We start from the raw sequence: 15,512 nt of genomic DNA, 5'->3' as shown, positions 1-15,512 counted from the left end.
AAAACATTTTTTTCATAACAGTTTTGCAGTTTTCTTCACATCTTTGATTTTATTTTCTTTCATTAACTACATTAGTTTTCCTTAGCTGACATGGCTATTATCATTATTTAAAAAGTATCTAAGTAGCTTTCTCTTTTTTCCTACATTGCATTTTTGCTACACGGTTGGCTTTTCTTTATATTGTTTTTAAAGCATAGAGCAAGGAGTGGTGCAGAGACTAATTCCAGACCTGCTCATGTAAAACAGTTTAATCTTTCTATAGTAAGTTTTTCAGAACATTGCGCATCAGTAGTAAAATGCGGCATCCTCTTGTCATAATGCTTTCAATCTTCAAAGCAGAGCGTGGAACAAACGGTGTACTGTTTCAAAATATTAAGAGGTTAATGATTTAATCTAATTACATTTAATTTAATGATGAAATGTAGGGTGGCATTTGCTAACCTTTCACTAATAATTCAGACTCCTCAATGGTATAGGAAATATAATAATCCACTCCAGGTGGATGTTACGGGGGGAAACAAAAATGGTTAAAATCCGTAAAACTGTCACCAACTAACAGCTTTGTCATTATCATGATGATTGTGATATTTACCAGGAACATTTATTCATTTCATGTACTCCCGCCCCTGAATAGTAACACACATACACGTAAACACACATACACACTGCGATCCATACAAAGTCTGTAATGGTTCCAATTGCCAGTCGCTTCACAATATTCCTCCTTGGATTCTGTACTTTGGGAATCACTTTCACCAGCACTAACAAATGTGTGTTCCTTACAACACACATAAAAGCTCAACTCTTATGGTTTTATGCCACTTACTAACCAAAGATTGGAGTAATGCTATATTCACACCTCAGAACAGGTGTGTGCAGCACCTGTGCAAAGATGTAGTTTAAAGGGAGTCTGCACGATGAAATCAGAACAGGGACAATAGAAGAACAACATAAGAAAGATGGAGGTTAAAGGAAAGGGAGAATGAGAGGCAAGGCTGTTTGTGATTGAGGCAGGTGGATGGGTGTGAGCCTCAGAAAGCAGAGCGTATGGCCAACACTCAGTGAGGCAGAGTGACCCATGCACTCGGGGCAGGTTTCCTCAGACATCAAGGAATGTCTGTGGGAGTAGGAGCAGGGCCTCCTGTGTATGGCCAAGGAATGCCAGGGTGGAGCACAAGCTGGATTTTGATTGTGGATTGCACCTGTCGCCAGGTATCTCCTTGTGCTGCAAAACCCTTGCGGAATAAGCAGAAAGGACGTCCTTGTAGAGTGGTGTACTGGGGCTCAGGGTTTAAGAAGAAGACCTGCCTGAGTTTTAACCTTGTTTTATGAATGCACTAGCTGAAATACCCAGGCTTGCCCGGGAGGAAAATAAAAATAAAAGAGAAAAATATAAATAAAAAAAACACAACTTTAAAAATTAAAATGTGTGTTTGTCTTGCAGTTTTGTATGTATGTTATCATCTAGTTGATACTCGTAACCAGCCAACTCTATTTAATTTCAAAAGCAACAGGGGTGTGGTAGTGCTCAAACATAAAGAATGCTGGCGATCATCTCCAGTTTGCCCTCTGGTGGTCGTTCCGAGTGTCTACTGGATGATAACATGTATACAAGACTGCAAGATCACCCCCATCCGTAGGTTAGGGCTGATTTCACCCTACAGTATTTTTAGTTGACCAATGAGAAACATGTGTACCAATTTTCATGATAATCGCTCAAGCTGTTTGGACGTGATGCAGAAACATACAGTACATACATACACACATTGACTTTTACATATACAGTAATCCCTCCTCGATCGCGGGGGTTGCTTTCCAGACCCCCCCGCGATAGGTGAAAATCCGCGAAGTAGAAACCATATGTTTGTATGGTTATTTTTATATATTTTAAGCCCTTATAAACTCTCCCACACTGTTTATAAATATTCCCCGCACAGTTATACAACATAAACCCTTTGTATTCTCTTAGATATTAGGTAAGATTCATTGAAATTATGCATATAAACACACTGTTTATATACAGTAAAACCTAAATATTATTTTAGAGATATCGAGTGTCTCCGATATCACATATGTTACAGCCATTACGATAGAAAGGCCACCAGCAATAAATACATACAATGCAAGAAAAATAGTATACAGTAAATGTGTGTACAGTGACACTAAACGTACGTACATGTACTAAGTACTGTAAGTAGAAAATTAATTCTGGTTACTCACCAACAATGACACAATGACTTGTCCGATAACAATGAGTTTAATTTTACTGCACAACAAAGGAGAGTGTTACAGCTCTTCTAAAGGAGCCACTTCAGGCGATTGTGTAGCACTGCCGTTGTTCTTCTTCTGGCAGTCTTCAATCCAAATCCCTAAAGCAGATTCCATCCAGACTACTGCCTTATTACATACACTTACAACTCGTTTTGCACCCTGGTTAAAAGGACTCTGCGGCCGTAGATCTTAGATTCCTTTCCTACTTTTTAAATAAAAAGAATCGTAGCCTCATTGATGCTGTAATGGCATCCTACAGCAGTGTAGCTTTTCCCTTCCTTCAACAAATGCAAAACGTTTACCTTTTCAGCAATCGTTAACATCTTCTGTTGGTGCTTGGGCACGGCCCCTGAAGCAGTAGCAGGAGCAGATCATTTTGGGGCCATAATGAAGGGCTTGACTGTGCACAAAGATAAACATAAAAGAGCACAAAAGTTAACTCTTTACACAGCGAAACACGTTGATGCTGAATGAGCGAGACGAGACTTCCTGGTTAACACCGCATTCAGCACACAGGAACTTAACTGCATGCTCTGATTGGTTAGCTTCTCAGTCATCCGCCAGTAGCGTCCCTTGTATGAAATCAACTGGGCAAACCAACTGAGGAAGCATGTACAGGAAGTAAAAAGACACATTGTCCACAGAACCCGCGAAAAATCTGTGTTATATATTTAGTTATGCTTACATATAAAATCCGCAATAGAGTGAAGCCGTGAAAGTCGAAGCGCGATATAGCGATGCATTACTATATATAGATTTATTGCTATTTATTTAAACTTTTAGTCTCCACAACCACTTTGATTTTATGGATTTTTTTTTTTTATTAATGGAAGAGCACTGCACTATTTGGCACCTTGATTTAGTAAAAGCACTTAATCACTTTTACACCTACCCTTGCTGGTTGTATGTCATTTGCCCTGCTCATCATCAGTTTTGTTATCTGTGGTTTTGGGTTTAAACTGCCAGAGACTGTGGAGCTAACCCGGAGCATTGCAAGTGTCCATCTGCTCCCAGATTATAAACTAATTGAAACAGGTTCTGTGAATCTTTTGGCTTTTACTTGCATTCTTTTCTTTCATCCTTTAAATAGTAAACCAGTTAACACAGACTAGTACAATACAAGAAGAATGTAGAAGAAAGTTTGCTTAGTACAAATGATTAGCAACAGAGATGCAGTGTGCACAGCTAATCAGCAGCTGTACTCATGTTAATCTGATGTAGTGAGTCTTCAGCCTGGATTTAAAAGCTCAAGACTGAAGGGGCACCTAATATAATAGCAGGCATACCATTCCACAGCTTTGGGGCCCTATAACTAAAAGCTCAACCTCACAAATTTAATTTATTAATCCTTGGAATCAAAAGCAGGCCAGCATCTTGAGAACCTAATGTGCTGTCAGGTTTTTTTTTTAAGTAATGATACAACATGCCCAAATTGCTTCGATTGGGTGGATGAACAAAGGGAGAGAAAATGTGTCTTAGAAATACAGCTTAGCTAATAAAAAGTTTTAGTGGCACTGTTTAGTGGATCAGAAGCATTTGCTATTTTAAAGTCAGCTTTCATTTTTTGTTTTTAAAATTAAAAAAATAATTAGAAAAAATAAATGGAGTGGTCTCTGTATTACCATTCTGGAAACAATCACATCTCTAAAATCATGGAATCTAACAGTAAAACACCTAATAATTTGATTTTCAGTGATTTTAATTTCTACTTTCCACTTCAGATATGAACAATTTCCTCCTACAAATAATATAGGTAATATTTTGCCATATATATGTTCTGGAATGTATGTGAATAGGGCATGTATATGCCATGCCTAATTTTGTTAATAATAATTTTTATCAAGTTATGTAGGAAATGTGTTATGCAGACCTATAATTGTCTGATAGATGCTTCACTATTCTTGAAAGTTTTATTTTGTGTATGTTTTTTTTTTTCTTCTTTAGTGTATCTAGCAGCTTGTGGTGAAACTTTGAACATTGACTTTATCCTTCCTTTTAATGAGTTTGTTCCATCTACTTGTAATACAAAATTTTATTTAAAGGTAAGCATTTTCCTTTTGCTTAAGCTTGCAGTCGTTTTAATTTAATGTTCTGCATTTGGAGCGAAATTGGTTTATTTTCATTCTATATTAAATCATATAGCAAAGTGAAAAGCAATGAAAGAATGCAATATTTGGGGCAGTAGCAAACCTGAATTTAAACAACTGAACAAATATAGTTCAGTGTGTTAGTTGAGTTGCTGGATGCATCGTAAATGTGTGATGTAGGTAATTCAAGATGGATTAAAATTATAAAAGTATAGGACCACTAGTTGCCCATATTAATGAGCTCTGAGGAGTCTTTCAGGGAGGCTGCTAAAGTCCCAAGATCAAATAATTTCCATTGATGTGGGTTAAGCAATAGGCTACAGTATATGTTCTTAAACCATGTTGAATACAACAAGTCTTGTATTCAGTGGAAAAGGAAGGTTTGTGAAGTGTCTTGCAACATGTTGCCACGGGCAGATTGCTCCACTATAACTCAGTGGTGAAGGGAAATTTTCTAAGGGGGAAACTGGTGCAATCAATGCATGTGGAGACTCCTCACGACTGTTGGTGGCAATTCTCACAGTGGGTACCCCAATTGATCTAACCATCGTGGACTGATTCTCAAAGATACTGAGAAGGGCAAGATTAGGTTGCAAGAAAAAAAAAATTTAAGAAGCATTATTCTAGAGAGATCTTTAAGAGAGAAGGTTTGAGGTAATAGTGGAGTATTCAAAGAAAGAAAAGAAGATAAAAAGTGACTTATCTCAGACAAAAATGAAAACAAAGGAAGGCAGTGCTAAAACGTGAAGAAACAATCCTCTTTTACCAAGGGATTATATATAGCAAAACGTTATCAGGGTGAAGCACATGAAGTGCTTATGTGAAGTAGTGTAAATCCTACACAGAAATCTGGAAAAACAGAATAAATAAATATTGTTAAAAAGTTTTAAAAAGAAAAAAGAAAACTTCCCATATACAGTAAGTGCTTACTAAATTTTAATAATAAAATTACCAAACTTATTTTTGTGATTTATACATTGACCTCTAAACACAGAAACTAGGAAATAATAGCTCAATTAATTAGGCTAGGAGTCCATTTACATACAGAATTTGGTTGGAATGAAAGAAGCAGCCAAAGTGAGGTCCCTAGGACTAAATGTCTATATTTTGTTGATGTTTCTTACAGAGAAAAAGAATATTGTACCTTATAAGTGCGTGTTGTCTGTTGGTTACAGTGTTAGGTCTGTAAAATTAAGCAATTGCTGTTTCTGTACCAAATTCCATGCAACAATTTATTCATTCATTCCTGCATTTATATTCACAGATCAGTCACAACATTAAAACTACTGATAGGTGTAATGAATAATATTAAGCCACCAGCCTCAGTGAGGTCCCTAGGACTAAGTCTGATAAACACTGAGAGGGGGAGAGTAAAGTGGGTGATTTGGCAGGAGAGTACTTAATTGAAATCCTACATGTTCAGAACACTGATCTGACTCGGAAGTAAAAAAAAGTTGTACTAGGGAAAATTTAAAATGGGCCTGTGAAAAGTGGAGCATCATAAGAACTGAGCTATCAAATATATTCCTAAGTACAGTACACTAATCCCTGTAGTTTGTCAAGAGGAAAATGCACAGGGCTGGCCACTTGTCAAGAAAGTAGTGTTATGTTTTATGGAGGTAAGAATATGCAGTCTTTTTGGGAGGTAAGGAGCTTTTCAGCTTGGTGCCTGATGTTGATGGCATATGATGAGATAAGTCTCAAGGAATACCTGAAGATTTTACACTAGGGAGTGAAACAGAATAACCTGAGGAGAAAGGGAAGAAACAAGGGCAGATTCTAAAGGTGGCTGCAAGGTGGGTGGAAAAGATGATAAAGCCATAAATAGGTAAATTGGAGAGTGTAAGCCCAATAGTAGAACTGCAGGTCAGTTAATACACCCCAACACTCATTCTCTCTGGAGTATGTTGTGTTTGATAATGGCAAGATAAGATCGAAAAGAGAGAGGAAGTTTAGCTTTTAATGGAGGTTCTTCCATAAGCAAGGATTTGTCAATACTTGTTAAAGGATATGCTATATCTGAGACTATGGCTGTATCACCAACTACAGAATATCTTAGACTGTTACTTATAGGGATAAAGGAGGAGGGTGAGTTCAGTTGTCATTAAGAGGAAGAAGAGAAATTTTTTCCAATTGACTTTGTATCCAAACAGGTCTTCAAAAATACACAGGGGATATTAGACAAACCTAACTAGAGAAAGTCATCATCTGCAAATAAGGATATCATGTGACTGGAATTTGAACCTTTAATATGTGTTAAAAGTTGGGATTTTCAAGATGTGATAGCAGTGGTTCAAGATATTATTTAAAAAGTAGGTGAGACAGAGGGTGTCACTGAATGGCATCACTACTAATGGAAAACATAGTATGCTGTATGTGGCTTAGACAGAAGGACTGCGGAGGGAGGAAGAGTAAAGTCTTAATTGAATTTATAGAAATGTATGAAAACATATCTATGACTTGCCGTAAGAAATAAATGCCACTTCATCTGGTCGAACACTTCCTCAGCATAAATGTAGAGAAGAGCTTCAAGGCCTGAATGGAAGCAGCAGAAACTGTGATGTGCAGAAGTCTCCACTTGTTATCTGTGACTAACCACAAGAGTATGAAACAAGAATTAATTTAGCTGTAGCTTTATGTAAGGTACAACAGCATAGGACTTCAGTCTGTAGTTTTCTGTCTGTGCTTCTAACAGCAAGATACCTATTACACTGGCAATGGGTACAATTCTTGCCTTGCTTTAAACATAAAATAATAACAGTCATTTTATTTGTTGAAGTTTAGATGGCCAGATAATCTTTATTCATATCATGGAAGGGGAGGAAGAGTTGTTTGAAAATCAAGGAGAAATAAAGAGAACAAGGTGGTAAAGCTCTTAGACTTCAGTTAACTCAAAAATAGCACCGGCATCGTCTACAGACACCAGACACAAGAAACTCCTCTAATATGAGAGAAAGTTGTTTATAAAACAGTTAGGAGGAAAGTATTGAATTTTTGCATCAGTGCATGGCATTTAAGAAAACGCAGATGCAACTACAAATTGTTACCTTTTTGTCAGATAAAACTGTTGAAACTAAAAGGCATCTGATATTAACAGAACAAGACTACAAATAAAAAAAAAAAAAAGATGCGACTGACCTTCTCAGCACCCTGTTTAAACCCTGCAATCCTTAAGCTGTCCGCATGGGCCCATCCTCCTTATCAGTAACTAGTTGTTTCATAGGCAGCCTCTTTACCAAGTATGTTAATGAGTCATGATGGGTTTAATTGGACTGGTGAACCCGGGCATCTCTATTGAGGTTTACCTAAGCCAATTTAATAGCAGCTGCTGTAGTACAGAGAGTGTATCACTAAAATGGGTCTACATTATTGCATTCAGTGTGGTAGTAAGTTTGAAAGAATTTCTCATTGAATCCCAGTATGTGTTCATACTGGTGGCTTAAAGGCTAAGGACTGGGATCTTTGGCCTGATGAAGACTTCTTTTTCAATACAGTAAGAAAGATCCACATTTATAGAAAAGTGTTATCCTGTGTATAAAAGAGTACTGTACAGGCGTTCTTGATATTTAATTTAAATCTTTAAAAACACTCCAATAGTAAGATTAGAAAATAGCAGAAAAATGTTTTAAAATGAAAGCATGTATTTAAAAACTAACCTCAAAGTGCTTAGATGTTAACGTTATTTGTTTTTTCCCAGATTATGTCTATAATGTTCATTTCAGTTAATGGACAATATATTATAGATAGTACCTCAGTTTAGTATTGTATTTTTGGTTCTGGACTAAGTGCAATTATTTTCAAAGAAGCGTCATATCAATAGAAGTGCCTGAATGTACAGTTTTTATTACTGGAAATCCTGCTTGAAAAAGACTGCTGCATTCAGTGGAAGGCTAATTTAGAAAAACCAAGAGCAACCAGGGGAATTTTTGACATTGTCTTTGACGTCATCCTTTCCCTTAAATTTTCTTCCATAAATTCTATTTTGCTTCTAGAAATGTAAGAAAAATTATTTCTTTTTTGAATTTATTGCCGTTGAGATCCTATTATATTTTAATATTAAATTTTATGCTTAGAAATGAAGTTTGTACAGTAGAAACTTTTATGAAGTATTAGGATAAACCTTAATGATGTATTAAAAAAATTAAGTAATGGCTATATAGCCAAAACATTTTGTCTTTAACATTCTTTACTTTTCAGAGTGGAAATAACCTTTAACTTTTTCTCCTTATTAATAAAGTATATTTGAAAGGACCTGCTTGAAGTAACTGCATTAATTGTATTTCAGAAATCCCAGATAACTTATTATATGTACAATAATGAAAACTGATTATACTCCTAGTTTCCCCCAGAAAATAACTTTCTGTTAATTCATAGCAATGACATGGTTATTTAAATAAAATCGTATCGTAAGGATAAATGTGCACTTATAGCATTTATGTTTTTGTTCAAATATGTGCACTTTTTGGATCAAAAACCTCAGTTTATTAACAGACATATAAAATTTTTTTTCTTACTCATTTGTTGGCTTACTGCATTTCACTGTCAAATAATTTGATGTTGAATTGCATAATTTTGCCAGTATCATCTCTGATAAACTATATCAAAAAATGCAATTGAGGAATTTGAATAGAAGGAATTGTCTTTGAATTTTGTTTCCTTAGCGTTGGACACAAATTGCTGCCTCATAGCTAACAGTAACCTAATCAAAAATACCCAAAAGTATTGATACTATTTTGTTGTATTATGAATATAATACGTTAAATTTGTATAGCATTTTGAGATCAGAACCTACAATGAAGAGTTCTTTGAAGCATAACAAATGCAATGTAGTTCAAAGATACTTTTGTTTTGCTACCCTGTGATTTTTGGAATATCTCCGTTTATTCTGTAACAAGAATGGTTTAATTTCAAAACTGTGCCTTACATTTTTGTACAGACAATTTTTACAATGATGTTTTAAATATTAAAATGTGCTTTATAATGATTGATTGGTTATTTCATATTATTGATAGGCAGAAGATACCGACCTGCAGCTGTCTTTGCCAGATTGCCATCCTAGCAGATATTCTCTCCTTACTCTGGTAAAGAATTGCCACCCACACAAACTCCCTCCAGAAACCTGCATTACCACAGAAAATCAAGGTGGTCCAAAACAAATAAAAATGAGGTGGAGAAATATTACCCAGTCAGAGTATGTATTCATTTTTTTTATAATGGGATTTACATATTTATTTGATTTGTATTCAGTGCACCTTTCTGTGCTTGGGTCCTGACATTCATGTTGATTTTACTTTGATATATTCAACTTAAATATTGTTGTATACCTCATACACCCCTTCATGGCAAAAGTATTCTCTGGTGGCAGTGACCTCTTTCAGTAGAATGCATCCTACCTCACTGTAAAAATTGTTCAGGAACGATTTCAAAAAATATGATGAAGAGTTCAAGGTGTTGACTTGGCCTTCAGATTCCTCATATCTCAATCCAATATACCATCTATGGGATGTGCTGGAAAAAGTAGTGCTAGAAAAAGTCCAGAAAAGAGCAACTAGGCTGATTTCAGGGCTACAGGTGATGTGTTGTGTGGTATGAGTATAAGAGTTGAACCTTTTCAGTTTAAGCAAAAGGAGATTAAGAGGAGAATTCACAATTATGAATGGAATTAGTACATTTAATCAAGACTATTACTTTAAAATAAGTTTAGCAAAAACACAGAGATATAGTTGGAATGTTGTTAAGGGCAAATTTAACACAAATATTAGTATGTTTTGTTCACATAGAGTATGTTAGACACATGGAATAGGCTACCAAATAGTGGTAGTCAGTAGAGCTTTATTGACCTCCAAAAGTAGAGTTATTTTGGAAGAATAAGGTGGATAGGTTTGGAAAGCTTTGTTGGGCTGAATGGCATGTTCTAGATTGTTCTAATGTGATGTTGTGCAACCATTGACAATGGACCTTACAGATGGAGAAATGTGAGCTGTTCTTAGATATCTAAGGAAGTAGAGGCAAAATGTGCTGTTCCTACTCAAGTCACTCCAGTTCATTAGAAAGTTATTCATCCATTGCTAAAACCAAATATGTGGTTCTGTATGCTTCCACACAGCTATGGAAGATCATTCTTACCAAGACTAAACACAATTCAACATGTCAACTACATTGAAATGCAATACATAAGCAAGTGGGCTGTTTAATTTTGGCAGAGTTTTTTTGTGTCATAATTATAAATGTGTCAACCAAATGATCAATTGCAGCACACAATGTTTGTGCCAGTTTAAAATGCAATACATTGCATTGTATTTTAATTCATATTCATAAATAGCATGTCATAACTAAAAGAAAAGCAGGCATGTTGCATTTCACTTAGCGGTATTGATAACATTTTTCTCTCCATTTATTATATTCTGTTGTATGATTTTTCTAATTTCAATGGAAATGCCAGTTGGTGTATGCACCATTTACCTTTTAAAGTAAGAACCCTTTTTCTTTAAATGTAATGTCTTCAACTAAAACCTTTTTCATTCTAGACTTAGTATTCCTTGCTGTATTTTGGTTTTGATTATGTAATTTTACAGAATGCACAGCTAATTCATTTAGTCTAAAATGTAGATAAACCCTAATCAACAAATCTTTTGATCTATTTTTGACCTTTCCTTGAAATTCTGTTTTGGGTCTTATGTGACTAGGATTGCCTGTTCTTGTTATAGGCAATTCCTTTTTGCCTTTGTTCTCCATGGTTCTTCATTGCTATTGGAATACTGTTTTGTGAAGAATAAATCTTCTGTTTTATTAAGTTTCTATGAGGCCCTTATTGTGTCTAGCTGAGGATTTTGACAATGTTTCCCCCCCAGTTCACATTATTGGAAGTGTTTTTGGAACTTTTGTGACTTTGTGTATTTTGGATCTCCAAAGTTCATGAATATATGTCTCATCAGTTTTGTTTCAGAGCATGATTTTATTGGTGTATATATGAACAATGACTGGGATAAAGCTTGCTTCACAAATATCTCCAGTCTTTAACTAACTGAATATTGTTGTGTCAAAACTTGTCTCGCTGCTAGTATACCTTCCATTTTCTTTCTTTTCTGAGAATAGTAGTTGTCTATAAAAGTTCATAGAAAATAATGTTTTTTGGCTGCCTTTTTATTTTTCAAAGTTAATTGCAATTGCATGAAATAATAATGAAAATGCTGAAAAGGTTATTCACAATATTTCTATTCCAGTTTTTTCATATTTGTACTGGATTATTTGTTTTTATTCTCAATCTGTCATAAAACATTTTGATAAAATGTCACAGAGTATTGGATATTGTTATGGTTTTGCTTCATCTCTGACTTTATTCCTTGTTTGCTTTTTTTTCCTGCTTTATTTTGTTTTATTTTTAGGTGAAGACATGTTTAACTTGATTATCTGTTTAATTGTCTTTCATTAATATTTCTGTTTTCTATTTTATAATTTTTTGTCTATATAGTTGATTTTCTGTTTTCTGAATTGTATGGTGAACATAAAAAGGGTGGAGTCTGCTGATGCGGCAGATATACATCTAATTTGGCTTCTTTTATAATGGCCTAGCATGCCTTAGGCCTATTCCTGAGACATTAGCTTTCTGATTGGCTTTCTGTTTTCTTGACTTTCCAGGTTTTTGGACATTTGGCATTTGTTTTTTGTTTTTGATAATTGGAACTGATTTGGATTAGTCTTTCTTTGAGTTTCTTTTATGATTTTGGTTTCATTTGAATCTAGTTTTGTATTTTTTGTAATTTTTTGCTTTTAAATATATCAAGAATTTGGTATTTTTGATACATTTTTTTCTTAATTTAATAAATAATCATTGAAATAATATTAGTTTTGTTCTATAGTACCAGGAGTGGTGTTGTTCCCTTATCCCATTAGGTGTAGGACTAAGGTGTATTTTAAATTTTTTGGCTTATGGGCTTATAGATACTGCTGTCTCAATCAAGACATAGCTTTGGCAAGAAATCATGAGACCAGTAGGCTGGTCAGTAAGAGGGCTTGGTCCTTAGTTATATATAAGGGTTTGGACGCCTCTTAATTCTATTATTTCTCCTCTATGCCACTAGATGTCATAAAGGTTACTTATTCAACATTGTTTATAGCAATGGCTAAGAAATTCTTAGTCTCAAGTTATTATGGAAAGCAGAGATAAAATTCCTGATATAATGGTCTTCTGTAGGGGCACACATTGAACAACAGCAAAGAATATCATTGCCTCCAGGAAGAAATCTCAGCTTGCTCATAATGCATAATAGTGAGGTTTGCATTCACATGTTCCCAACATCCCAAATACATGTATTTTGGCTAAAATATTGTTAAATAAACCATTTTGAGAAAATCCTCTTACGCAGTACAATGAAGGACATTCAAACAGTATATGGCATTTGAATTGAAGGCTCACCTCTCCTCTTATGTGTTGTTTATTGCATTTATATTCAAAGCAGTAAGCCATAACTACAATGATTCAGGCTTTTTCAATGGCAGTTTGTGAAACTGTACCTGTAAATTGACCTTCTTGTTGAAGCATCTCAGATGTGATTAGATATGAGGCATACTGACAATGGGTTCACTCAGCTTATCTTTAATTTTTAATCTCTAATTGTACACATCTCCCAGACTTTAACTTGTAATGTTGATGTCCGTGCTATGGCAGCCAATGACTTAGCTGTGACTGGGCAAGGAGTCCTGATCAGTGAACGAGGGTAGAGGTGGATCTTCAGTTCCAAAGCTCATTCTTGTTTAAACATGTGTTAAGGGACTGAGTGAAAAAGTGACCGGATACTTGACATGGATTATGCAACAGAAGTACATTGAGATTTTTTATATGGACATTTTGTTATTGTTTGCTTCAGTTCAGTTTAGGTACCAATTGAATCCCCTTGTATCAGGATACTTGTTATCTCTATTCTTGATGAAAACATGAGATTAATGTATTTTCCTCAGCCATGACTACAAAAAATATGGTGTAAGTAATAAAATAAAGAAAAAAAAATTGGTGAAATAATTTTTTAAAAGTTCTATAACAGGTTAGTTGAGGGAGGGACATAGTATTTTTGAAGCACAATAATAACCTAATGAAGTTAGGTTATTATCATGTTCATTTCTGACATTATGTACAGTTTTTAATATAAACTTTTGCTAGTGGGTCAAGATGAAATGTTATGTCACTTCACTGTTTTAATCAGTAGGTTGTAATGTGAGAGCATTAGAGCAATTAGAAAAAGAGTAGCCTGTTTTTTTTCCACAAAAGGTGATTAAACCTCCAGGGATTTATGGGGAACACAGTCATGAAAGGGAATTAAGAGAGAGAGAGAGATGGGTGAGCAAAGGAATGTTTTTCTGTAGTATTGTGGTTAGCAAATACACCTGCAAAGGTATGCCAAAGGTTAAAGGAAGATTTAATTGTCCTTGCATTTATTTTGGACTTGAGTTTTCTCATTTATACCTTTCTTCCTGTGATCATTTATCACAGGAAGAAGGCGCTAATTTCCTCCTTTGAGTTATTTCTGGTTATTCAGAATTGCCATGAGTGTTCTCTTTTATCACTTCATACATAGTTTTAGTCAATATTATTGTCATCCTTGCATTTCAGGTATGTCATGTTCAATATCTCCTGAAAATAGTGGGCAGTGAAACAGCTTTGGTATTTTTACACTAATTTGTTTGATATAGAGCAGCACATGATCAACCAGTAACAAGTCAAAAAAAGAGAGTGTGTAGAAATTGTATAAATAATGAAAAATATGGAAAAGTTACGTCAACACCATCACTGGTACCTGTTTGAGTGATTTGAATTTACATTCTCATTGTAGTGATGAACCTGAAGTAAATTGCCAGTATTCACATGATATAATTTAATCAATGAATGATGTCTTTAATGCGTTAAAAGTTTACTTTAATTCCCCGTTCCTTATCGACAATGCTGAACATAAGAGAGCCATTTTTGAAGTATTAACACCAAGCCATTGTAGAACCATTAACACCAAGCATAAAAATACAAGATTTACATTCCAGGCCATGAAAATCTTGCTTTCACATTTCACCATGTTATACTGACAGGAGGAAAATTGATCAAGAAACTCTTAGGAGGTTGGTGCTAAACACTCAACCAGACCTCGAGTTTCATGGAATGATGGTTTTAACCAGTTCCCTGTGCTACACACTAAATTAAATAAGGGCTGTTTCACCTAAAAACAAGGAGGGTGCCACCATTGAAGGACAAATGTAAAAAGGCATTGTGAAACCAATGTGTATTAATTTGGTAATGCTGACAAGTGATTTATTTGTAGGCTCTGAAATGAAGCTTGCTGTATAAAGAAGTGTATCCTTCCAGTATGTTGGACGTTTCATGATGTTATGGTGCCACTTTCCTTTGTGGGCTTGAATGTTTTAAGGGAGTCGTGAAATCAGAGGATTACAAGAGCATTTAGAGCAGAATATACTACCCACAGAAATGGATTAAAGATCATGGGTTCTTCAGCAGGACAGTGACCCAGAGCAACCATCTGAAAGTACAATAGAATTGTTAAAAAGGAAAAAAAAAAAAAAATTTGTTAAAATTTGCCAGCAGTGAATTCTGTACTAAATGCAACTTACACATATTGAAAAGAACTGAAATCTTCAATTAGTAAAACAAATCCTGTAAACTTCAAAGAGCTAGAACAAATTTCAACTGAAGAGTAGGAGAAACTACCATCAGAAAAGTGCAAGAAGCTTAGAGATGGCTGCAGCAAATGTTTGGAGGCTGTCATCACTACCAAAGCTATGCAGCCAAGTATTAGTAATGGGTGCCTATATTACTGCCTGGCTCCTATTTTCCATTTTATTTGCTAGGAAAAAAAATCATGCAAGTTGAAAAGACATCTTTGTTGTAGTGTAACTTGGGGATTATATTTAAATTTCTGCTGATCAAAATTTCCAATTATTTCTGTAAATATCTTACATGAAGTACCTAAAATATCAGGGTGCAAGTAATTTTGACCACAGCTGAATATTTTTATGGGAGGAAAAAAAGGGAAATGTAGTATTTTCTTCAGTGAGAAGCTATAGTTATAGTCTGCCTTAAACAAGTGACTAATCAGGGCATTTTTTGTAAAAGGCCTAAGTTCAAAATTTAGCTAACAGCAAGGCAAAGCCCAC

General features: G+C 35.0%; 1 protein-coding gene across 9 annotated transcripts in view; it reads left to right on the top strand.

Annotated features, from left to right (window-relative positions):
• Window positions 1-15,512, top strand: part of kiaa1109 (KIAA1109 ortholog) — a 388,609-nt gene that overhangs the window by 124,813 nt on the left and 248,284 nt on the right. For all 9 annotated transcript variants that reach the window (XM_039751238.1, XM_039751239.1, XM_039751244.1 and 6 more), the window contains exons 17-18: window positions 4,216-4,313; window positions 9,371-9,549. In XM_039751238.1, the coding sequence (XP_039607172.1) occupies window positions 4,216-4,313; window positions 9,371-9,549 (277 nt within the window). The remainder of the gene's footprint in view (window positions 1-4,215; window positions 4,314-9,370; window positions 9,550-15,512) is intronic.

Source organism: Polypterus senegalus, chromosome 4, assembly GCF_016835505.1.
Source record: "Polypterus senegalus isolate Bchr_013 chromosome 4, ASM1683550v1, whole genome shotgun sequence".
Classification (NCBI taxonomy): domain Eukaryota; kingdom Metazoa; phylum Chordata; class Cladistia; order Polypteriformes; family Polypteridae; genus Polypterus; species Polypterus senegalus.
The sequence above is the reverse complement of the archived record's forward strand: the minus strand, read 5'-3'. Positions and strand labels throughout refer to the sequence as shown.